Genomic DNA, 26,992 nt, shown 5'->3' on the forward strand with positions numbered 1-26,992 from the left:
CTGTAATCTCAGAACAGGTAAAAAGCAACACAGAAAGAAGGCAGGAGAACGAAGGTTAAGAAGCAGGATATACTGGTGCAGGAAGGGCTGAGAAAGCATTAGAACCAACAGAGAAAGCAGAGAGAGGTTAAGAGCTGAAGACATATAGACCAACTATATCATTTGGGTGTCAACAAACAGTACAGCATCACTCAACCAGAAATGCACATATTAAAATCTATTTTGCTTTGTTGATTTAACAAGTGCAGCCATTATTGTTGTTGTTGCTTTTGGAGTTTTGTTGGGGGTGATCCGTTGGTCAGTCATTCACTAATAGAAGCAAACATATTAAACAGGCTTATCCTGCTGTTTCCAACAAAGCAGGTCATTAAATTGTGCATCAGTCTTCTGCTTTCTCCATGGAATGCCTGGAGATTAATGGAAAGGAGTCATGTAAGTAGAACTGCACTATAAAAGGATAACAAATGGAGACCTCTCTCCTTCTTAGTGATTTTCCTTGTCAGAACATTTTCAGTTGGTTCTTGTCTTCATTCCACTCATATTAAGATGTGAAATAATCTTTGAAAACTATAATCTACAGTTCTGGACTTGTCCAAAGGATTTAGAAAGACCCAAAAGCTGAAAGCCCAGCAAAGATTCATCTTGGCCTAGAAATATTTCTGTGAAACAGTTGAGTTTGCAAGATGGGGGAGATGAACAGATGTGAAGTAATGATGGAGAAGAAGGAAGCGGTCTCATATTTGGCCAAAACCCAAGTCAATTTGCTTGAAAATGTAATTGGTATTGGAAACTGACCAACATCTGGCACTGTTTGGGGCAGAGGGTTACTGATCTTTTTGGTATACTTATTTTTCTGTGAGAAACCTCCTCTTAAGCTTGTTAGACTTTCATATTTGTTTCATTTTTTCTTTTGGTTTAAACCCACTAAGAGGGAAAAAAAATTACATGGTTTAACCTGCTGTCAAATTAAACAACAAGCAAATGATGTCTGCACATGGCACTCTTCCAATGTATATTCTGTCTGCTCAGTCCTATGATAGGATCACCAGCAGCAGCAGCAGCAGTAGCGACTAGACCATTCATCTGTTTCTCACATCTCTATGCACCTTTTCCTGTCAATTTGTAGACCACCATATTGAGGGAAAAACTATGGTCAGATTCCCCATTGAGGGTGTATTACAGTGGGTTTTTTCCTGTTCAGTAGAAAAAGTGGCATGAATCAGACTCTTTCTCTAGGTTTCCTTCCACAAATGCATAGACTGTAGCCTCCCAACTCTGGTCACATAGTTTTCAAAAGGTCCTGGTGGTAAACACTTAGGCCAAATATCTTGGTTTCTTATGAAGTCCTATATGTTGGGGATACATTCCCCAATACAAACATATGCAGAATCTTCCAGAAAACACCTGGAGGATATTCTTTGCAATGTATTACTGATATCCTATCAAAAACATACACGGGAGACTCTGGGGGATGCCCTGTGAAAGAAGAGAGTCTGGTCTGCTCTGCTCTGTCTCTGTTACTTGTAGACTCAAGGTGGGATTCAGTTCACCTGACTTCAGACATCTCAAAGAGAGATACCTATGCTGATTCTGGGGTCATCAAGACTTTCTTTTCATTAAAGAAGAGAAGGTAGATGTCTGAGAGAAGCTGGATGAATCTTCTTCCAAAATCTTCCCTTGTCTTTGTTTACTCTAGAGAAAGTATACGGGGTTGTCTTAAACCAGATGATACCCATCTTAGATGGTATGAAAGTATATACAATTATCTTAAACTAGATCCTTAAAGAACCAGAATTAGCTGACGTAAATTCCCGGCAGCTGGGTATTTTCCACACAATTCTTTCAGGCATACACAAATCTTCTCTTGATTTTGCATATGAGCTGTCCAAATTCTAACTCAATGTGAGGCAGCTTTGCATCATACTTTCTGACCCCTGTTCCTCTCCAGTTTAAAGACTTGAATAAAAGGCATGAAAAATAGAGCAAAAGCAGTTATAATCCAGAAGTGATTTGTTGTTACACACTGTAGAGGCTTCAGTGAATAAAGGGATGCTGAAAGTCTCTTTAAAAGGAGGAGAGAGGTAGCTGGCAGAAGTTGGCTAAATAGATAAAGTTACTGTTGAATAGAAGCTTATTTAGAGTCAGCAGAATCTGTAAGGTTGAATTTAGAATATATGTTCATTGATTTGTGTACTACAACCAGTATTTATCACTATGTCTATACAGTACTTTTTACAGCATTATGATATTTGTGTTTATTAATTCTTGTTCTTTATATAGCACAAAACTAGTGTGTAATTTTGGGTTATTTTAAAAACTTATTTTGCATGGTATTTAAAATATGTCTTTTTTAAAATACCACATGTACTCTTTACTGTTTCTTCATAGTCATTTCACAGCTTTACCTGTTCCCAAACATAGTACATTCATTCTTTTAATTGCTTTGCCAACTTTATATCTTTTGCCTATCTTACTTTTGTCATAGAGCAGATCTCAGCAGAGATGTGACAGAGTATAAATTAATTCTGATGTTGTGCTGTTTTATACAATTTTTAAAGGTCTCCTTGCAAAGCCCTACTAAAACAAATTTGATATTGATTTTTTCATAAAACTCCAGTCTTGTCTCACTACCTAGTCTCACATACAGATATATCAATATAGTCTAACAATAAGTCCTTGGTGTCAGTTGCAGTGTATTTCAGCAGGTTTGAATTCGTCCCATTCCCTTCTGTATCACACGGGGGACAAAGCACTTGGGACCAGATGGTGTCATACAATCTGTGAGTTGACTGAAATACCCTGAACAAACCTGGTGATTTTTTGGGGCCACCAAAGGAAGCAGCAGAACCCCTGGCAGCGCAGAAGGTTGTCTCCTGACCTTCCTGTGGTCACCATGCTTCCCTGATCATGAGCCCCAGGAGGCTGATGGACTCTCTGTGAGTAGCTGCAAAGGGGCAAGCAGGTGGTGTACCTCGGTGGCTCCTAAGCAACAGACTCCTTGACTACGTGGAAGTCCAGGCAGCAGGCTGTCTTCCAGGTGTGATTCCTGGAAATGGGTTTGCAAGATTTTCCTGCAGGTGGGAAGGCAGGGAGCTGCCTCTGTTTTTTCCAGAATTTCCATCTTGCACTTTCTAACATTTCACTTCTGCATTTAAGGGGGAAAAAAAAAAAAAAAGAGCAAGATAAAATTTTATATGGAAGCTGCATTCTGTTTTGTGCTCAGCTTCTGTTTACAGCAGTTACTTTCAATAATGCTGAGTGGAAAACACATGCCATGTTTCAAAACATGAGCCAAAATAGCAAGACCTGAACAAAAGCTCTTATACGACCAAAGTGGTATCCAGGCTCTTACTGAAAACTGTGGTCCAAGTCTGGTGGTTATCTGCAGCTCTGACAGTCTGTCCATCTGTGAAAGGAAGCAAGGCAAAAGCCAGCAGTCCCAAAGAAAAGTACTAGTTCCTGACCTCAGGCAGACTTTCACATCTTCAGGGAGTTCACAGAGAGGGCACATTAGTGATCTGTCTACTCTGTTCAGGGATGCAGAACTTGAAGCTCATTCTCTATAAATAGAATAATGTATTGATTTCATATTAACCCAGTTTCCTTCCAGGTAGAAACAACTTATCATAGCCCCCATTACTGGATAACTTGTCAGTCCAAGGGACTCTAAAACATCATTTCCAGGAGCAATGAAGGCCTGAGGTAGAGCAGACAATTCTGTGATGTTGTTGTGCAATAAAATGGAGATCTTTGTGTTTTGATGTTGTAGAACTAAAAACTTACTTTAACTACTGATGAGGCTCAGTGCTCTTTGTAGGCCTCATCTGTACTGCTGATTAAACAAGGGCCAAGGAGCAGCACCTGGCCCCAAGATTATGTGACATTGACTGACGTCTGTCTACGCTGCTTAGAACTAGGACCTCTAAAGCAGATTTGTTTTAAAGTGAGCTATTTAGAGTAGTACGAAACTGAGCTAGAGATCAAGTTAAAAAGTGGTGTGGATCATTGGGGTGGAGTGCTCAACACAGTCACTGGCTCTCTCTCATTTAGCAGCAGAGACAAGCCCAGAGGATGCATGTTTATTGAAAGAAACTTAGCTAGGCACACACGGTTTCACTAAGACAGCTCAGGCTAGATATAAAACTGATTGCCGTTCTGTGGGAGGCTATGAAACCAGTGGTTCATTGTTGTGGGCAGGAGGAAGCAGCACAGGTATCTCTCCTGAGTCCACTTTTGTTCAGTTGTTCCATTAGTGACCTGGATAATGAAATAGCATGTGTGCCTATTAAATTTGCAGGAGATAGAAGGCTGGGAGGAATTGCAAGTACACTGGAGACAGAACTACAATTCAGACAGATCTTGATGAACTGGGAAATTGGTCTGGAAAAAGTTAGATGAAATTTAGTATGGGTAAGTGCAAGAAAATGGGTACCATGAATAACCAACTGCAGAAGTACTGGGTAGAGAGCAATTGGCTAGATTCTTCAGAACAGGATTTTGACGTTATTGTGCATCCCAAGATGAACATTAGCTACCTTTATAATCCTGTTGTGAAAAGCCCAATGCCATACCCTGGGATTGTTGAATACAGGTTTGGAAACTGTATTCAAGAAGGCTATGGACCATTGTTAGCGAGTCTGAAGGATAACAGCAGATATTATTAGAGAAACTGTTAGAGAAAATGTGATTTCTGGACAATGTTGAAAGTATCATGGTTATTAAGTTGTAAAAGGATAAGGGTACTGCTGGGGAAAGGAATAGTAAAACTTCTTGTAGGTTAAAGACTGGTGCAAAGATAAAGGTAATAATATATGCTCCATGGTCCTAATAGACTGGAAATGAAGTTATGGGTTTAAACTGCAGCAGGAAATTCAAGCTAGATTTCATGAAAGCCTTCTAATAGTAAGATTACTTAAGCAATGGAATAAGTCTTTCAGCCTAGGGAGTTGCAGAATCTCCATTTATTGTGTCTTCAAAATCAAGCTGGATAAACATCTGTCTGAAATTGTGGACGTATAGTTGAACCTGATTTAAATAAAAATAGACTTGGGTGAACTCTCAGGGTCCTTCCAGCCCTGTTTTTAGATGATGCTATGGCCATATTTTATACCTAAATTCATAGTGAAAACACACATGCTACTTTAGGTAGTATATATATATGTATTTTTAGTTTTTAAGATGACGCAGCCAATTACAGGTAGCCAACTTGTATACACTCTTACTTCCTAACACACATCACAAACCTGGGATGTTTCTTGCTTTTCACTCTTGTCCTTAAAGTCTCCATGTGGCTTTCTCTGTTCACCTCTAAGTTTCCCACAACTTGCAGAGAACAAGGAGGTAGAGATCTTCAGTGCACCTATCTTACATCAGAAGTTGTGTAGATGCAGTTGTAGGCAAGGTGCAGGCTTGCTTTGACTGAATAATCTTCCAGTCCACAGTAAATGCTACCTGTTACCTTACCTCCCTGTTTGGGAAACTCCCTGATTTCTTGGAAAACTGTTATAAATGTATTTTTCTTCTAATGCACCCTTTTGAAGTTTTCCCAGGCTGGGTTAAAACACACAACAAACAAACAAACAAACCAAAAAAACAGCCAAAGAGTTCAGAGTTTATGCACATTACTTATCTAATTGTTTTCTAAAGGAGTCAGAAATGCCAGGAGATGACATGCTGCTTCAAAGCATACAAAGCAATGTATGCCAATAGAGCTGAAGTTGCATCAGAGGAAAATGATGCTCCCTGCAGTAGCTGTTCCTCAGCATCTCTTGCTGTTGCTTGGTTTGGGAAGTAGATTGACTGCACTGTGATAAAGGACTTTGATTTCATTTTATTTTTCATAGCCCTTGCTGTTTTTTTAAAGACTTTGCCCTGTCTGTGCTTCTTAGACAGTGAGCTAAAGACAGAAGAACAATTAACCCGTCATCTATAAGCTGAATAAAAAAAGCAGTTAGAAAAAAAAAATCCCTTGAGCAAGCATGTTACTGCTTTTGGGATAAAACAGCAGTATATCTTTCATACTGGCACATGCAAAGACCAGTATGTGACAAGGTGACATTCTTTAAAATATTTCTTATTTCAGTTGTTTAATCTTCTCTGTGCTGACAAAGCTCCCTTTTTTCTTTTTGTGTAATGAAAGTCTCTGGCATGTTAGTCTAATTGAAATGACATGCAAAAGTTAAAAGTAAAATCAATTCATTGTCACTGGAGCATCCCCAAGTGTTTAAAAGGGAATGTTAGCTGAGGAAAGGGAAAGTGCATGTTAACCAGTTAGAAACCAAAATCTTTAGCTATAGCAGTTTGTTTTAAGAAAATAAGAATCATTAATTTAGTGAAGATACGTTTACCAGATTTAATTAATAAATTAATTCCATGAATAATTTAATTTAGATTTAGAATAGCTACAGTTGCAAATGTATGAATGATGCTGGTTCTCTGTGGGTGAAAGAAAGGAATTGAAGACAAGGCATTTTAAACTAATTCTGTGATTATTCCACCTTTGGAGTTCCAGGGAGAGAGAACTCCTGTGTTTTGAGACAGTTTTGCCTGCTCTTCTAGTTGACCACATTGCAGCCAGAGGAATTTTGGAGGGTTGTTTGTTTTTTCAGTTTTGTCTTTAACTTTGGTCCTCAGAGCAGGAGCACTTGGTGCCAGTGCTGCAGCTTCAAGGCTGAGGTTTTCCTTTTCTGCTTATCTACTCACTTTATCCCAAACATAAAATCTCAAACCAGATTTCTCTAAGCTGTGTTTAGCAATTGTATACAGGGTGTATGTCTGTCTGACTGTCCCAGTCTCTGCCACTGCAGCAGGGAGCAGAGCCACGAGGCATTTCAAGCAGGAGATCTGCAGTATGAGGAGTGGCTTCCAAAGGCAGCCATATGTCCCTTTCATAAACCATGGGAGCCGTGGAAAAAACAGTGTAAATTTAACAGGACTGATATTTGCTGGAATGAAAGTTTAGCAATAAGAAAGTTTGGAATGGTTAGCGGTTCCTAAATGCTGTATCCACATCCCATGTTAATAGTTGGTTCAGAAGCAGCTTGTGCTAGATAGCTGCATTAATGAGTGGAGCTTAAGTGTCAGAGACAGCCTAGCTTGTTTGACTTTCAAATTAACCTTAGGAAATGCTGCCTCATGAATATTAAAACTCAGCCTCCTGTGCCATGATCAATATATTAATTTTTATGTATGACCTCACAAAGATCCAGACTGTCAAGCTACAGGCATTTGTCCAATATTCTTGTGTAAACGTCAAGACAGATGGTTCTCAAAACCTGCTGTAATATTTCACATAATAATAGAAGTGTCTGCCTGTGCTGACCTCATCATATCAGAAGTGGAAACCCAGGCAAATGCTTGCTAAATGGGACAAACTGACTTGGCATTTTGACAGGAGCAATGAGATTGCCTAGAAAGTATAGCAAGGTCCCTGTTTGGGCTTGTGTTGAGCCTAGATAACTGTTAGGTGGAGCAAACCAGTCTCCCCAGAAAAGTTAGTCTCCATGGAGGAAACAGAATGTATTCTTGTAGAAGCAAATAGAGGCACACATTTGTATGAAAGCCAGGGAGTTAAGTATTTTAGCTAACAAAGTTAAGTATTTTAATTAGCAAGCACATTAACTTCAGATGCCTTCAGCTCAGACTACTATACCTGGACTAGTTATATGGACACTTCTATAGTTGGTGGGGAAACACAGGTATGTCAAGAGCCTGATTCATCCCACTGCAATGCATGTGTCTCAGGCCAGAAGAACCTTGCCTTAGGAGTTACCTTTTCTTTGCATGGTCTCTGAAGGGAGTCAAGGTGAATGGCTTAGATACAAATGTCTTCACTCAAGATTTCAAAAGTGAGATGAAATGAACTCCCCTCTTCCCCTGACTATAGGTGATGCCAGCTCAAGAATAAAGAAGTGCAGTGACCCATTCAGGAGCTGAAACTGGCTAACAGTTCACACTGGAGAGGTGTTTAATGATATCTCAGAATCATCCCTTATTTATTTGGAATTCACTTTGAAGGACTACATATTCCAATGCTTTCAGGTCAACCTACCTTTTGAAATGCTAATCAGATGAGATTGGCCTTTACCAGAAGCAGATATTTGTATATCAAAGAGATTCCTTGCACACTTTCTGTCAGTCTGAATCAAGTTTAGATTACACAGATGCATTATTTTTAATGCTGATTCCTAGTAAAATCTTCTTTTCTACGTCATTAACATTCTAATTATTTTTAGCCTAGTGTTAGTTAGCCATTACCATGCTCAGTATCACACAAGGAAGTGAGTATTATTCATTCTAATGGTTCATTACCCCTTTATTTTTACGTACAAGAATCACAAAGCCCATGTCAGAAATAAAACTGCCTATATTGAGCATTGTAATACTGCTCAGGGCTGACGAGGTTTCCCTTCTCCTCCATTAAGGAGTCGAGCTTCCTGTGGAGGATGTGCTGAGGTGCACCAAGCCCACGTCCCCTGGAGGACTGTATATATTCCTCCACACCTTTCCTTGCACAGGGCACTTCAAGCAGACTGCAGAACATCTCACCGATAAGCAAGTACTGCATAGCAGCCGGTCGGCTTGGCTGCAGCCCGCGGCCGAGGCACCTGAGTGACAGTGCAAGAATAGACTGAACTGGCATTTTTTCCAGTGCTTGTCCTTCCCTGCTAATGCAGCTGAATATCTGAGATGATCTTCTGCTGGGAATCTTTGAATGGTAGTGATTTTGTGATTAAACAAAACTAGACTCGGGGAAAGTTTGAACAGTCTATTACAGAATACAGTTTTATTTCTTGATTCACTCCATTACTGAAGGAATAAGCCACCAAACCCAGGGATAAGGAACACCAGCACAACAGTTCTAGGTGACCAAAGACATATCTTGAGTAGTAAACTCCAGATTTCACAGCAGGTGCAGGACTGAATCCTCTGTTGGGAAAGTTCTATGTAAGCCAAAATTGGTTTCTCAGAACTATTGATGGTAAATATTTGTCAAAGATGTTCATTTAAGTTTTTCATCCAACCTTGTAAAAATAAACAGACATATGAAAGTCCTAGTCTGAATAAAAACAATTTGTAAAGAAGATATAGGCCCAGATTCACTGAATATAAATTGATTGCAACAAGTTATTGTGTCTGCTCTGTTTATTGCCATCTGCCATCTGTTTGGAGCAATTGATCCTCATTACTCATTCGAAGTACCCTGAAGTAACAGGCTTTCTAGTACTCAGCCTAGCAGACTTTCTCCAAATACTGTTTATTTTAGTCTGGAAACATTTGTCTCTCCCACCACAGGTAATCAGCGAGTTTGAAGCCTCTCCCGACTCATTTTCCTACAGAATCCCCAACCTGAGCCGGAATCGCCAGTACAGTGTCTGGGTGGTAGCAGTGACTGCTGCAGGAAGAGGCAACAGCAGTGAGATTATCACTGTGGAACCGCTAGCTAAAGGTACGGTGACAGTGCTTTTTAAAGCAATCCAGAACTTTACAATGCTAATTACTGTTATAATTGGCACATGGCTTCTTTATGCCTCATTGCTTACTGAGAGTGGGATTTGTCAGGAGTAACTTCAGTTCTCTCCAAAAGTTAGGTGACAACTCTTAGCTAATTGCCCAAGCTTTTGCTGTAGTCAGCAGAGAGAGAATGACGTGCTCCTCTAGGGGGTAATTCATCCCACCTACCTTAGAAGGAAATAAATTGCTTTTTGGAGGAATTTTTATCTTCTTTTGTTGGGTACAGAGGGTTTGCAGATGATCCCCCTCCCCTTCTGAATGTGTCTCTTTTTTTTCTTGGCATAAAAGATAACTTCTTTATCATTCCTCTCCTTACTAATATCTCTTGTGTACTCCACAAGTACTATCTTCTGTATAAAATGGTCTGATTAACATATCTAAACTCTGAACAATTGTTCTCAACTTGCATTAGCTTTGAAGTTTGCTGCTTCTATTTCAGATATGAAGAAGGGATAATGTGCCTCAAATCTTGCATATTTTTTTCCAGCTGTATTAGTTGTTCTATTAAAAGATATTGCTTGGGCCCATGAATTCTGCCTTATCTGTGCTGTGAGATGTGGTGCTTACAACACTATAGCACCTTAGCTTGCAAATAGAGACCTAACGTTTTAGACAGCAAAATAAGAAGAGTCCCATCAGTAGTCAATCTCTACATGGGGTCTTCAGATTGATTTTTTTTTTCCCCCACTCAAACTGGTAATATCACAGCATGTGCCAGTATGAACAGTTCATTGCACAGGTCCCTAGAGTTGCAAAGTTAGATGCATTTAAATGACTTTACAGTTTTACAAGCCTGCTAATTCTTCAGTCATGTGGCTAATGATGTACTAATGTAAAATAAAGTGTCTAGTGCTTTATGATGACAGATACTTTCTAAAAAAAGCTTTGGAGAACTTCAGCCAAACGCAACCAACATGAAAGCACTTTCTGCATGGAAGAGCATATAACATCACCATAGGGAAGCTCGCCATTCCTACCTATCTAGGTGGTAGATAACCAGTCTGATGATGGAAAATTAACTACCAGAGCTATTGTCATGGCTGGCAGTGATGGTGTTTGGAGGGTACTATTTCAACACATGACATAGCTTCCCAATGCATAGGAGTTGCAGACAGGGTTCCTCAGGCTTGTGATTGGAAATGTCATGTCTTTTCTTTGCCCCTTCTCTAGCCTAAAGTTATTATCACATGAAATGGATTTTTTCAACATTGCTGGGAGAAGTCTACAGTAACTACTATGTTACTACTGTAGATCATAATGAATGATTTATCAGTGTAAATACGGGGAGGGTCTAGCAAGGCAGAGAGGCCTAAGTTGGAACAAGCAGGAAAATGCTTGCCCCCCATACCATTGCTTACAGGTTTTTTTCTGTCAGCTGAGAAGAGTCACTTTCACTTTCTGCTTCCTTCTGGCATTTTTTGTACAGTCTTTCAGATGATCCTTTCTCTTAGTAGCTACACATTGTTAATAGAATGACCTGAAGAATTTCTGAAAGGCTATGAAATGTCTGAAGGACCTGAAAAATCTGGAGCTTTTCCATTGATTAATTTCTTGTAGGATGACTGAATACTGCATTATGAACAGCAGTGACACCAAAGTTGAGATCTTAAAAAGTGGATGAGGAGTGTAAAGGACATCTGTGAAGGAAGCTCATGAAAAAACACCTCAGGGAAACAGGGCAAAAGTTTCAGTGTGCTTCTCCTTTTAGGCCAGCTGTTACCTCTGTGTAATAAATGTGTGGTGATGAAAACAAAAAAGGGAAACAAAAATAAGCATAAAAATAGATGCTCGAATAAGAGCAAAACCAACTGGTCAACAACATGGTGCAATACTAATAGATTTAGGATACAGGCAAACCCAGGATTGTGCAGGGACCGCTGCACATAACGCACTAGAAGTTCTCTTTCTCCATGTTCTATGCATTTGAAAAAGAGGGAAGTATTCAGACAAGATGAACGCAGAACAATGCAGTTTGCAGGTACTAAGATTCATAACCTCTAGTTATTAGGAAATGTAGTATGCAATTTCTCTCAGTTTGCCAAAAATAGAGAAGTTACAAATTGACCTCTGTGTACTTAAACTGAACAAGCTTACTAGAAACTGGAATTGATTCTGCTCCTCCAAAGTTTATTTAAAATGATTCATGATGACAAATAAGTGAACTTAAAAACAGCTTGTATGAAAACACAAGGGCACTTTAAGGAAAAATAATTAATTACTTCAATGTAGACAAGTCAGTGTGAACAAGGCTTTATTTTGAAGGACGGAAGAGTGCATCCAGTCAGTGTTAGACGTAGTAGTGATACTCCAATATAAAGTCTGCATTAGATGATGCTCAGGACAAGCCTCTCTTACATGCACTTAGGACTGAAAAAGTGCTGAGTAATCAATTTGTGGAGGTTGTGATGGATACTAGGAATACTGAGAGATAGCAATTTTATGAACTTTGGATGTAGCCAGGTTAGAAATTATTGTATCACGTACAAGATTTCCTGTATGAATGCATCGCTGGACCTTTTAGAGAGCTGGGAGAAAGTGATGGTCAGCGATAAGGGCAGTGGACGCACAATGAAGAAGGATGGGCAAAGCTAATAGCCTTGAAGACCTTTCTCACCCCCCAGTACATCTGAAGCAAGTAAAACATCACAGGGCTAGAAGGAATTATAGCTAAGAACACCCTACAGGCCATTACTGTGAAGTTGCTTTCTTCCTTTTTTTCTCAACTTATTTCACAGTAATTGTCCAAGTAATGATACCATCATGACAGCTAATGAGAGTTAACTTTGAATTGAATTATGTCAACTTAATTATAATCTCTTTAAGAACCCCTTTGAGAACAATGAGAATGTCTAGGTAGGGGTCTGATGTGAAATGGATAGTACAATTTAAATGAAAGCTTAATTCAAGTTAACATTTCTTTCTTTAGTGTCTCCATTTCTCAGAACAGATCGTTACTCTCTGTGATTAACTGACAAAAATAAGCAAAAAAAACCCAACAAAAAGAAAATAATCATGGCAATGAAAGTTCAGTCTCCATGTAAGCAGGCCGCACCCCCGCCCCTCAAATTATGCTTCATTGCTGACTTGAAAGTTGTAGGTTTAGCCTATCAAATATATCTAAAAGACAGGAAATTTGCATGCACCTTGTTCCTCTTATTTCCAGAGCATGACTGGTGAAGAATGGCATTTGGCAGCACATGATGATAACAGATCTAGACCCATGACAATCTGATCCTCTGGGGAGAACTCTCTGACTTTAATATTGAGTTTCCCCTGTTCTTGTAGACTACCTGAGCAATGATGTTGAACAGATTTGCCTCCTAGTCTATGTTGCTTTTTGTGTTTAATGTTTTTAAACAACATGGGGGGGCTCACATGGTAGTACACACACCCCATTGTCCGTTTCTTTAATGGTTCATCATACTGGAATACACAGGATATTATTCTGTGAGAAAGTCAATGAAAGAAACTCCTGACCCAGGGTATTCACTGATGGCTTTTGTATATGGATTAAGCTGAGCTGCAGTGAACTGTCTTAGCTCTTGTTTGGTTTTCCTATACAGTTTGCTTTTAAAACTCAGTTGTGTCCTCTAGAGGAAAAAAAAAAAAAAAAGTATGTTACAGACTCTTGCAAAGAATTTCTGCCTGTTTCTTATCCTATGGCAGTAAGTGTAGGTAATAGGATTCATAATTTAAACAAATAAACATGCAGAAAACTGCATCAGCGTAAGAGTACACTCTTCTGTGAAGGCACCTCTTTATCTTCAATCAGTGATTGGGTAATTTACAAAAAATAGGAACACACAGTGCTAATCCAGCACTATGCCATCTAATGTAAGGCTAGTGGGTAGTCGGTAGGCATGTGGGTAGCTTCGATAACAAAGAGGTAAACCCTGCTGCTGAATTGCCCACATGCTATGTAAAGCTCCCTTAGCTCTAAAGTGAGACATCTGTGAGATTCAGGGTATTTTAACCTCCTGAATGCCTGTTAGCATTTCAAGCCTATTGCCTTCAGATGAATTTCACTAGACATCTATTTTGTTTCGAGTTTTCTTTTGTTTGTGTACCTGTTAGCAGTCTCAGAACATTATTGGAAGCTAAGCTATAAAGAAAATTGAAGTTAAGAACTTCAGTGCTGTTTTACCATCTCTTTTTAAAGCAGTCGGTACATGAAAGGAATAAGACAATCCATAGAAAGCTGTGGGTACTTTCACAAAAATAGTGCGGTATGCTTTTGTAATGTGCACTTCTGAGTTATGATCTCTGATCTTACCAATGGCTTAGACTTCTGTGAGGTTTGTGTTACTTCCACACATCACTGGAAAATGGGACACACAGGATATTGAAAACCAGGAGCTACAATATAAATGCTCTTTGGAGATCTGATATCCAACCTATGACTTAAGGAAGAATTCACATTGAAATAACTGCTAAAAATAAAGGGATATCACAGAAAGTTTGCTAACCGTGGTGCCATGTCATGCTGAAGGCTTCAGCAGGATTCCCGCATCACATATGCTTTGTCCTAAAGTAACTGGCAGCAGTTGGAAATAGCTGGATATTTCGAGAAACACTGGAGATGTGGGAAAGCCAGGAAGAAAAGGATTAGTAGTTAATTTTAAATGAGTTTTCAGGCTTCATGTTACTGAGGGAATTTTGCATGGAGCAAGAATTCGACTTTCTAACCACCATTGCTCAGAATGCACTGCAGCTACTAGGAACAGTCCAGATGCTTACAGATGTGTTTTGTAGATATTCACAGCTGACAGCATCTCCTGCTGCTTTTTAAAGATGGCATGAGTACCATTAGGCATCTCCTGCAACAAAACCTGGCACCACTGAAGACGAATAAGCCTTCTAACACTAACTTCAGTGGGGTCAGCATTTCACACCATGTCTCTGGGTAGATTGAGCATTTTTCTGTTTCAGTTTAGCTTTGTTAACAAGCCCATGGGTTGTGGCAGTATAGGCCTGTGTAAACCTTTTCTAGAAGATATGGCCTTAGGAGAACCACAGTAGCAAACAAGGCTGTACCATGACACTTACCGACTGACCAGTGTCTTCGTATCATTCTGGTGTACCACCTTCTCAGGGCAGCACACGCCACAGCACCATCCTGCTGGGACTAAACACTGGAGCTGCCAGAAGGAGGGAACCAGGGGTCTTCAGCTGCTATTTAGCCAGGATGGGACATGTTGATGCTTGGCTGTTAGGAAAGTAATGTTGTCCCATTACCTAACTGTGCATTACCCTAAATCTTTAAACAGCTACTTCTTGTGTTTTCAGTTAAAATTTTGACCAGAGAAAAATCTCTCAAGAAGCTTAGTCTTCAACAACGCTTGAAGAGAACATAGGCAACACAATCCAAACTGATCATATAATCTATGAAATCTTTTTATGAATATATCAAGTCCCACTGCAGCCTACTCAAGTAATTTCCCTGAACTCTTCAAGGCCTGTTCTTTTATGCGTGATTTTTTTTTTTTTTTTGAGATGAAATGTCCCAGTTATATTTGATGCTGGCTCTCATTTTCATGTTTTTCTAATTGGTGCAAAATGGATTATTAAGTATAAATTCTGATCAGTGTGCAAGACTGAAATAGATCAGGATTAAAAATACAGTATTTCGTGTATCCTTACTCAGGATATGTGTGTGTATGTGCCTTTGAAATATGTATTTAGAGGCCAACAAGAGGTCTTTTTCTATCAAGGGTCATACTTGGGTAGTAACATACAATGAAGCTCTAACACAACCCTAGTGTTCCTGTATATTATAAACTGAAACTGCAGGAGTGATATTTATGTTGATATATTTAGGTGGTATGAGAGCTGACACAAATTAAACTGACTTAAAAGTTTGTTCATATTTGTGGACTTCAGATAGACACTGCAATGTACTAACACGTACATACATGAAGGTTTATTTTGCTTAATACCATAGGTATTGTAACAGTGATGTATCAATAATTTAACTTTTGTAAGATACCTTTCTACTGTGGACACTTCCTGCTGGAAGCTTGGAGAGAAACATCCCTTGGACACAATTTTCATCCATAATTTCTACTATGAAACATATAAAAATCAGTAAAGATGATCAATAACTGATTTTGCTCTTTTTCTCTACAGGAACTCTTCCAGTCCTCCATCTATCTTTCTTTTAGTTATTTGTCTTCCATATACTAAAACTATAATATTTGTCCTTGAATAAATAGCTGATATTATGAGTTAAAAGGAATTAGCTTCCTAAAAGCACAGCTGGAAACAGATTGGTTTGGTTTTCCACATTTAATTCTGGATGTAATTTTCCCTTCCAAGGGCTGTATGAATGAACACCTCATTTCAGTCTTTCATGCTCTCTTTTGCTCAGCTCCTGCCAGGATTTTGACATTCAGCGGCACAGTGACAACTCCCTGGATGAAGGACATTGTCCTCCCTTGCAAAGCCGTGGGAGACCCAGCTCCGACAGTCAAATGGATGAAGGATAGGTAACCAGCAACTAAATGTATAGCTCAAATAAAGCTCATTTGCTTAAAATCCTGAGGGCTGCAATAGGGCTGATCCTGGGTGACTGTGTCAGGAAGGAGAATGACTGTTTGCAGGGACTGCACACAGTCACGGTAGATGAGGAGTTTAGAAATTCCTTGTACTAAAACTAATTGGCTGTGGTGATTAGAAAGTATCAAAAGGGAGGAAGAGTTACTAAGAGGGGATAAAGGTAAGCATTCAAAACATAAAACCTAGGAGTCTTTTCTGGTTTAACTTCAGGCACACCAAACAGTTTTAGTCTGAGAAAGCAAAATGTCTGATGCATTGAATCATGCTGTGGAGTTCAGTGTACACGAGTTGCACATATCTTGTCTTCTGTTATTCTGTTTTGATCTTTAGTTTCACAGCTTCACAGAGTCACTTGGAAACACACATGGACAATAATTTTCATCCAAGCAGTGATACTGCAGTGCTATGAAACCATCTTGTGCATTTATACAAATAGCTATTATTTTACAAGTATGAACTTTGTAGCCAGGAACTGCCTTTTACTCTTATTTTGGCACTTTTATGAAATAGCAGATAGTTAAGGAAGGAGTGAATTTCCATTTTCACTCAAATTGGGGCCAGGATATGTATGTTCTTTAAGCAAATGGTGTGTGTCTCCCAACAGAAAATAGTCCTTTGCTGTCTTTATTACAGAAGACACCCCCCCTCCTTTTTTTCTTTCTTTCCCTTCTTAGTTGCTTCAAAAAAAAATCCAATTCTGAGTAATTTTGATTGTAACTTCTTTAATGTATGCACTTTGTTTCCTGTGAGGTAGTAACGGGACACCCAGTCTAGTGATGATTGATGGGCGAAGAAGCATCTTCAGCAATGGCAGCTTTGTCATCCGTACTGTGAAAGCAGAAGACTCCGGATACTACAGTTGTGTGGCCAGTAACAACTGGGGATCAGATGAAATAATTTTGAATTTGCAGGTACAAGGTAAGACTATTGGATCTATCTCATAATTGTTATCACAGCCATTAACTGCTATGTGCTTGTAATGCATAGGTATGTCTGTTTGCAGGTGTACGTAAAATATTAGTATTAATGTGTATTAATAAAAATTTCATTCTTCCAAATTAATAAATAAAATATTATGCAGGTGTGGCAGGTTGACCCTGGCTGAATGTCAGGTGCCCACCAAAGCCATTCTATCACTCCCCCCCGCCTCAGCTGGATAGGGGAGAGAAAATATAACAAAGGGTTCATGGGTTGAGATAAGGACGGGAGAGATCACTCACCAATTACCGTCACAGGCAAAACAGACTCAGCTTGGGGAAAATTAACTCAATTTTTTACAAATCAACCAGAGTAGGGTAAATAAAACCAAATCTCAGAACACCTTCCCTCCACCCCTCCCTTCTTCCTGGGCACAACCTCACTCCTGGATTCTCTACCTACCCCCCAAGGGGCACAGGGGGACGGGGAGTGGGGGTTATGGTCAGTTCATCACACGTTATCTCTGCCGCTTCATCCTCCTCAGGAGCAGGACTCATCACACTCTCCCCCTGCTCCAGCGTGGGGTCCCTCCCATGGCAGACAGTCCTCCACGAACTTCTCCAATGTGGGTCCTTCCCACGGGCTGCAGTTCTTCACAAACTGCTCCAGCATGGGTCCTTTCCATGGCATGCAGTCCTTCAGGAGCACACTGCTCCAGCGTGGGTCCCCCGCAGGGTCACAAGTCCTGCCAGGAGCCTGCTCCAGCACGGGCTTCCCACAGGGTCACAGCCTCCTTTGGGAACCCACCTGCTCCGGCGTGGGGTCCTCCCCGGGCTACAGGTGGAGATCTGCTCCACTGTGGACCTCCCTGGGCTGCAGGGGGACAGCCTGCCTCACCATGGTCTTCGCCATGGGCTGCAGGGGAATCTCTGCTCCGGCGCCTGGAGCATCTCCTCCCCCTCCTTCTGCACTGACCTGGGGGTCTGCAGGGCTGTTTCTCTTACATGTTCTCACTCCTCTCTCCGGCCGCCTTTTCTGTCTGTCCCAGCAACCTTTTTCCCTTCTTAAATATGTTATTCCAGAGGCATTACCACTATCACTGATGGGCTCGGCCTTGGCCGGCAGCAGGTCCGTCTTAGAGCTGGCTGGTATTGGCTCTGTCAGACACAGGGGAAGCTTCCAACAGCTTCTCACAGAAGCCACCCCTGTAGCCTCCCCACCCACCAAAACCCTGCCACACAAAGCCAATACAGCAGGTCATTCTGATTCAGTCATCAACATTTCATGTTTTGCTTTGCGTGGAATGATTCGCACACTTGCAGTTAAGTCTCTATGTAAGATTTTGTAGGACTGAAAACAGAGTGTTCGCATTCAGTTATCTTCTAGTCCTTCACGCAGAAAATATCAGCTTATGCCTTCTCCTTACAAATATTACATGTATCACTTAAATATTCCAAAATTCAGAAAGAGCTGAAGGCCTTTACTTTAGCTTCTGAAAAGCTATCAACAGAAATTTGCTTTTGTACTGAGACCTTGGACAAAAACAACCTTATGCAAGAGCAGAATTTTATTGATGGTAAATATGAGGAAGCATTTAAAAAGAAACACCAGTACACCTTCAACTAGTGCATACTACCAGCTGCTTTTTATATGGATGTTGAAATGTATGTAATGTATCCATTATGGTGTTGATATGTATAAAAGCAATGACAATACAAGAATACACATTAAGAGTAACGTGAAGCAGAGCATGTGTATTCACACACCAAGAATTCACTATGCAGATTTCCTTGCTCACTTACACTAAAGTAGATCCTAAGTGTGCTTCAACTGACTGCAGATTGTTGTACCAGAGGGAAGGAAAAAACTGGGTTGGGAATATGGGCCATGCTGTGGCCAGTCACTCTTCTGTCCCTTGATACACAACCTAAACTTCTAGTGCAAACACACAAGAACACAGAAAGAGATTGTTTCAACTGCAGTCCAACTCCCTCCGCATAAACCATTCCACTAAGCCTTGAAACAAATGCCATAGCATATATTAACTTACCTACAATCCAACAGAGCCTAAAGATGCTCTTCTGCAATGTTTGAAGCATGACCACAACAGGAAGTAGGGAGAGAAAACACTACCAAATGGAAACCTTATATTTATATTTCACTAAGTACTTTCGTAATTTCATATCCTTGCTGTAACTAAAAGCAAATCAAAATTACTTCCCTGAGGGACAGAGAAAGACTGGCATTTAATATATGGGACCACCAGCTTTTGTAGGTAGGGTGAAGCCGTGATGAAAGGTTTTACAATAAATCTTTCACAGTACAGTGTGTGCAGTCTCTCTCCATGGAATCAGCCAAGTCAGTGAGAATAGTGGAATAAATCCATCTTACATAGGGAATTTTCCTTTAGAGTATAAGCTGTCTTTTTTGTTTTCTTCAGCACTGTTTAGCCCTGTGAGGGCAGTAAAATCAACTTCTCTTTGAACTGGACCATAGCTGTAAACCAGCAGCCTCCACTTCATATCAGCACTCATTATTTTGCAATCTGATGACTTGAACATGAACCACAGCAGGGAACTTTTCCTGGAGTTTCACTCTGCAGGTAGAGCCACCCCTTAAACACAGGCAAAGCAGGCAATGTCCTCTGGCAGCAGACTACTGGACACAGCAGAGCATTTGTGACTTCTATCCTGTCTTGCTTACGGGCTGGTGTCTGTTGAGCAGTAACTACATCAGGGAAATGGCAGCTCCTGCCAGCAGCGGTCACCAACACCACCAGCCCCTTCCCACGCTTCAGTGGCAGTGGCCGGAGGAGGGGTGACTGCCCTGACGTCTCTCCTCCCTGGCTTTCCATCCCAGCGTTGCCACCGCTTCTCAGATCCCTTCCCATGACAGGCACTACCCATGCCTCACTCCTTGTTCTTCAGGCAGCAAAGCTCAATTTTGTCTACATTTCTGAGGAGCTTGGAGACCTCTAGTAACACTTGCTCAGAAAACAATCTGTAAAACGAGCCAGACACAGTGCTACTGCGCATGACCAGAGGAGTGCAAAGGATTAGAAATAGGACCTTCCTTTTCTACCCCTTTCAATTTCTGAACTCACAACCGCAGATGTAAAACACTTGGGTGAAGTGTTAGTACATATTTACCCTTCAGGGCTCTAACAAATATTCGACTAGATCTTTGAAGTTTCAGCTGCCATTCTTCTCTGTTTTAGCAAACACTATCCTCCACAGCCTTACTGGTTTTGTGCCATGGTTCTGGTTACCTCACTTGTACAGCAGGACTAGCTAAATGGTTCAAGCAGAAGTCAAAGATGAGCTCTCCAGACTATAACTATCATATGACCATATTGGCTCATGATAGATTTGTCAAGGGGAAAAGAAAGCTGGCTACTCTGCCACTTTCTGCCCCTGACCATTGAGTTCTGGAAACCCGGACACTATACACTGGTGCAATTTGGGGTTACTTAGGCTGAGCCTAAACTGTCCCAGTTCCCAGTCCTGTTTGCAGTCCCAGTTCCCTGTCCAAATTCCCAGTCCCAGTTCTCCCTACCCTGGGCAACTTGTTGAGATATAGCATGGCTCCTTCTCTGCCCTGTCATGCTGGATTTTCCTCTGAAGTAAACTGGACACTGGGCAGAGAATGGGAGATGAGACCTCTGTCTTACTCCTGTGCTCTGTAAGGAGCTGGTCCTGGGAACCATGCAATTCTCATGTCTCACAGTTTAGACAGAGCCATAATGTTTATGGGGAGCAGCAAAACCGAACTGTTGCCAGGTTTGTTCAGCCTTTGCTGATAGAGTTGTGACTTCTTTATACCAATAGCCTCACTGAATAGATGGTGTGATCTGGAAGAAGTATGTATCTGCCTCCGATCACAGATCTACCTATGGTACCTAGTTAGCACTCCCAGTTACACTGGCAGAAACTCTTGTTATGCACTTTTTTTTTTTTAATACTTTTGCGATAATACCCTGCAAACACATGCATGAGTGGGGCATCATTTGCAAGTGGACACCTGTTTTCCACCACTAAAAATTTGGCTTGTCCCTAAAACAGATATGGAAAATAATGAAAAATAATGATTGGGTAGCTCATATGCCATTTAGGTCTGACAGGACAGACACAAAAATTCAGAGAAAAGCAAGGGTTAAGAACTGAAAGACACAATTGTGTTGAAAATTAAATATAAAAAATGAAAGCTTGTCTGCTCTTGTCTTAACCAAGGATGTCAGCTAAACAGACACTTTGACAGAAATAATTTGCATTTTTTGCAACTCAAAACAGTGATTTGATAAATGACTGTTAGAAGGGATTAAGATCACATCTAATAATTTGAATCTATTTTCTATTTTTAACTATTTCCCATCTAGTTCCACCAGACCAGCCAAGACTCACTGTATCCAAAACTACATCTTCCTCTATCACTCTTTCCTGGATACCTGGAGACAATGGTGGCAGTTCTATCCGAGGTAATATAATTCAGGTTAATTGCAACTTCTTAGTAAATTATCATATGTTGATAGGATTAGTATATAATTATGGATGGCTACCAAAAAAAAAGAAAAACAAAGCAATCTGTATTGCTGTCAGTGCTTAATGTGCACTATCATTGTGATAACAGCTTTCAGTAAATTGCAGTTTCTTTTTGTGGTGGTTTAATCACAGATTTAATCACTCTCTTCCAGCATACCCTCAGCTGTTATGACAGTTACTTTCTCTGATTTTCCAGACATGTAATTGCTAACCATTCATTTTTGAGGGTCCAGGTTCATCATCTGGTCTTTGCTGCTGATTGAAGGGTATTTAGAAATGCCTATCCTTTTCTTTTCCCTTTGAAAATGATCATAAAAATGGTATTTAAGCTATCGTAAGGGTAGGGAAACTGTATTGCCGGGTATCTTTTAGTCAGGGGAGAGCTGTATGTCTCCCCGTGCACAGGATTTTTCTAGTTTTATTAGGTCTTTAAAATGACTTGTCATATTACCTGCAGAATTTGTGGTTTGTGTCTGGCTTATCGTTGCCATCTGTGCTTTTCCTCCAGGTTATATTTTGCAGTACTCAGAAGATAACAGTGAGCAGTGGGGTAGTTTTCCCATTAGCCCTAGTGAAAGGTCCTACCGTTTAGAAACATTGAAATGTGGCACTTGGTACAAGTTTACTTTAACTGCTCAGAATGGAGTGGGGCCAGGACGCATCAGCGAGATCATTGAGGCCAAAACGCTTGGAAAAGGTATGTTGATTTTCATCCCCTTTGCTCACTTAAAGCCCTTGCATTCTGCTGTAGATCTTGGTTTGATGAGAAGACAGACTTGGATATTTTAATATTATTGGCTTTGGAAACATTTCCAGATGTGTCCATGCTGTGACAGAAGAAGCTGTCGCTGCAGGACTTGAAGCAATACTGGCTGATATTCTATCCTTATTTCTCTAATAATTTTTTTCTAAGATGGGTTGGCAGATATTTGGGAAAGGAATGTCTCCGCTGTCATAGGCTATAGCAATTCCAACTACTGCTATTGCCATAAGGAAATTTTTTCTTCTCTTCTTGTAAAAATTCAGGGGTTTATTTGTCTGGATGTTGAAGGAAGAGGGGGAGTATATTTATGTGTGGAGGAAATAGAGCCAATGTCTTATTTCTGCTCCAAGCTGGTATTGCAGGAGCCATGCAAGCAGTACCCTTTGGAACAGGATAAGTGTTAGAAACAAAGCAAAAGTTTGCATAAAGCTCTGCACATCAAAACAGCCAGAATTTGTGGAATTCTTAGCTAACTCAGCAATGTGTCCTTCGGTCCTGCTTGCTGAGGGTAGTTCCACCTTGCACATATGTGTCAGAATTATGAGGAAATTTGGCAACAGACCCACTTAAAGATGCAGTTTAGGAAGTTTTACCTCTAAGTCAACAAAGCACAGTAGTTTTGCATAATGGTCTGAAGATCACCTCATCTTGCATCTCTTCGCCGGTTGTAAGAAATACTCTCATTTGGGAGCATTTTCATAATAAAGATAGTTTACTCTGATAGGTATGTCTGCCCTTCTCTATGCTCTTCATCACACCTGTGCTGTTGCAGATCTCCCAAGCATCACAGCAAGGTGGACATTTCATTTGACACTCAGTGGCATAGGGAAGACCTTGTATGCAGTAGATGTGAATGGTTTGACTTGCTGAAGCCCAGGGGAGACTGCAGGTCAGCTGCATACATGCTGAGATTATTGGTGGCCAGGGAAAATGGTCTTCTGACCTTAAAGATAGGGACATTTAAAGAAGTAGAAGTTGAGTGTTCTTATTTTCGTTGCATAAATGTAAGGTTTGCATATGCTTCAAATAACATCTAAATGGATCATGAGAAAGCAGATCTCTCAACCTCTTGAGTTTCTCTGAGACTTGATATATATATGCCTGGAAACTACCTGTGTTACATTTACAGAGTGAATCAGGTACAGTGTGATTTAGAATGCTGAGATTCTCAGTCATGTAGGAGCTCCAGAAGCATTTCTGTCCAAAGCTATGAACAAAGCCAATTGAAATAGTTCATAACACATGGCAGGAATCACCACTTTTGTTTAGATTCCTGGAGAATTTAGAAAAGAGAGTACATTTCGGTACGTCTCATCACAGCACAAGAATGGCAAGAAGACCCCCATAGGATAAGTTATGCTTTACTATATAGCATATATATATGCTATATAATATAGATGTATAGATATCTACTATATAGAATAAAATAGCACACTAGAGATGATTTTCATCACATTAGGTGTAACTTCCTATAGTAAAAATACTGGTTTTGGTAAGCGGTTAGCAATAATACTTTTAAGTACATTACAGCAGTATTTAATGTAAATAACATTTATGATGACCTGTCTTGTCCACCTACTCTCATTATTTCAATTCTAAGGTGCCATTTTTACTGTCCTTACTCCTGTATTATGTAGAACTGTCAAAAAAACTTCAATGTCTATATCAACAGAAACCAACATTTGATCCCAAATCAGGACAAGTAAATAGAAATGTCAACCTCTTTCTGAATGGAAACATCTTAACTCAAAAATACAAAATTCAAAGTATATACTATTTTCAAATGTTTCATGTGCAATGTCAACATATTAATATTTTTTAAAAATTATGTTTACTTGCAAGTTCTTCAAAATTGTAATTTTCTGCAAATGAAAGCCTCTGTAATCTCAAAAAAATTGTGTTCAATTTCACTTCAAAAGAAGACTAGAGCACCAGTGGACAATCTTCAAGTGTATTTGTCTTTTATAGTATTTCTACATAGTGTTCTGAACCCTTTTTTTTTTTTTATCTTAGCAGTGAGCAGGGGCATTTACTGATATGAAGTGTCTGCACTAGATTTACAAGATGGGTCACGCCAGTCCATGCAAACTGTCAAGTCAGGTCTATGCAGAGTTGTATGGATATTTTTTTCACATATGGATTTGAAAATATAGGTTTGTGAATCTGGCACAAAGTGTGAAAAAAACATTTAAGGCACCAGGGGAAAAGAAGTTGAGTATATAGATATTAAGTTTAAGATGATGTTAAGACTGTCCTAGAAATTATTCTCTTAATTTTATATTTTTGAGAGTCCTGTATCTGTAATACTTAAGCATTTCACTTGAACTATATCATTGCTTCTAGAGCCACAGTTTTCAAAGGAACAAGAGCTCTTTGCTAGTATCAACACCACGAGAGTGAGGCTGAACCTGATAGGCTGGAATGATGGTGGCTGCCCCATCACCTCCTTCACCCTGGAGTACCGGCCATTTGGGACAACAGTCTGGACAACCGCTCAGCGGACATCCCTGTCAAAGTCCTACATACTGTACGACCTGCAAGAGGCAACCTGGTATGAACTGCAAATGAGAGTGTGCAACAGTGCTGGCTGTGCAGAGAAACAAGCCAAATTTGCAACACTCAATTATGATGGCAGTAAGTATATCTTTTTATTTATATCTGAGATACTGTTTTTACTCTAGTTTCTTGGGTGATTTTTTTTGCTTGTCTTTCTTTTTCTCCCCCATAAACCCCTTTTTGAACCTGCTAGCCATGCTGACAGAAGGGTAACAGTCTCAAAGACATAAAATGCCTACTGATTTCATGACAATAGGCTGCCAGCAGAAAAGAAGAATTGTTTATTTGGCCTCACTGAGGAAAAGCTCCAGCACCAAAGTCAATCAACCATGAGACATGTAACAATAGGACACTAGGTGTCATTAGTTCCAGCGGTCTCAGAAGCACTTGCTAGTATTTCATGCATCTCTTCCATGAAATTTTTGTGTCCCATACAATTGGTTCCTGCAGCCATTCACAGCACCGACTGGCCTCATTGCTATTCCATGCGATGTCCTTGTGACACAGCTCAAAACCCATTATGGGACACGACGGAGCAGCTAACTAGCTTGTCGTCCGGGAAAGCCTCCGGACAACATCCTCCAAGGGCAAAGCAATGACAATGCTATTATCACTACTTACAGACAGGGAACAGTGAAACTAATGGCCGTGACAGACGGCTCTGTCATGCCCAGCAGCAGGGCACGGGGGATGAAGGAATTGTTGCGTCTTGCCCTTCTGCCAGGGGTTAGTGCCCACCCTGCAAAAGCCAGAACAAGAAGGCAAGAGGAAACGTGCCAATTTGTCAGTCGCTCCAGCTCGTATCCTGGCATGTTTATTGAAAGTGGTGGTGGCACATGTGTGCTTTTGCTGGCTTTATAGTGGGAAATGGATGTATTTCTGGCGAAAAGGCAGTACAGATGGCTCCAGATGGCAATCTCTTGAATCGCTCTAGCGTGAATTGCCAAAGCTTTTCTGGAGACACTCAGTGTAAAATGTTGTTGTGTTGCCAGGGATATTGTGCTGTATTGTGCAACCACTTGGCAACATCTGTACTGTAAATTAAACAACAGGATTAGTGAGCAAGTTAAAACAAGAACTGGTAATTGTCCAGTGACAGCACCAATTTGCTAATTGTTCATAACTCTGTGTTGGTAACACATCTCCCTGCCATAGTTTTGTCCTACAGAAACCAGCAGTCTCCAAGACAATACCCATGTATGGCTCAGGGAAGAGCAAGAAACAGGGACCATTCCCAGTGAGAAGTGTGGGATATGAATCAGGCAGGGTTTAAACCTCAGCATCTTCCACATCCTCTCATGCTATCCCAGTTTTTGCACTAGGTACTCATCAGTTCTTGCAGATAATTAACAACACATGCCCTCACAGCTCACCCTTTTGCAAAAAGCACATCCTTTCATCTTTTTCTGTGAAAATATAATTTTGGTAAGCTGCCACACAGGCCTTATGTTATTTCAGACAGTCTAAAAAATTAAGAGAAAGATTTTGTCTCAGCACTTTAGAGGCCTACAGGAAACCAAGATCCAAGCAGTTATTATACAAATGTTGCCAGGTCTTGCCAGGTAGACTTAGGACCCGTTTTACTGAGCAGTATAAAAGTTGTCAATAATAACTGTTTCAAGTATTATGAGTTAATTTCTTGCCACTCTACTTAGCCTATCCTCTTTTCTTTCCAGTACCTTTCTACAGGCATCATCCAACTTTCAGTGATCATTTTTTACATCCACAGTTATTGATACATATATATGACTGGGGCAAACAGTCTTAAGCCATACCTGAAAATGAGATTATATGAAAATGCAGGTCCAGAGCCTGAAATTCCCACTGACAGCAGTGAAATCAAATGTATTCTTATGATGAACTGGTTTGAAATGTTGTCAGACTCTGCTTTTTGGTTAGGTGATGATACTTAGCATGGTTTCACATACTGTGACCTGCACACTGTTTGATTTTGTGTGTTGTTGTATGGCATCTTTAAAAGTGAGATAATGAAACAATAAAAATGTTTGTAGCATTAAATTTCCTGGGCCACTGCTTCTGGTCAGCTAGAAAATTTCTCATTTACAGCATTAATGGTTTTGTTTGTCAAGCATGCCCTGCCAGGACTATAGTGTGCCTTAGAGAGGCAACATGTTCTCAAACACTGACC

General features: G+C 40.3%; 1 protein-coding gene across 1 annotated transcript in view; it reads left to right on the forward strand.

Annotated features, from left to right (window-relative positions):
* DSCAM (DS cell adhesion molecule) overlaps window positions 1-26,992 on the forward strand; it is a 412,072-nt gene that overhangs the window by 338,884 nt on the left and 46,196 nt on the right. Inside the window, exons 22-27 of the mRNA XM_075034798.1 lie at window positions 9,295-9,448; window positions 15,881-15,998; window positions 16,823-16,986; window positions 21,362-21,460; window positions 22,033-22,221; window positions 24,631-24,921. Coding sequence (XP_074890899.1) covers window positions 9,295-9,448; window positions 15,881-15,998; window positions 16,823-16,986; window positions 21,362-21,460; window positions 22,033-22,221; window positions 24,631-24,921 — 1,015 coding nt within the window. The remainder of the gene's footprint in view (window positions 1-9,294; window positions 9,449-15,880; window positions 15,999-16,822; window positions 16,987-21,361; window positions 21,461-22,032; window positions 22,222-24,630; window positions 24,922-26,992) is intronic.

The sequence above is a fragment of the Buteo buteo genome, chromosome 8 (genome assembly GCF_964188355.1).
Source record: "Buteo buteo chromosome 8, bButBut1.hap1.1, whole genome shotgun sequence".
In the NCBI taxonomy this organism is placed as follows: domain Eukaryota; kingdom Metazoa; phylum Chordata; class Aves; order Accipitriformes; family Accipitridae; genus Buteo; species Buteo buteo.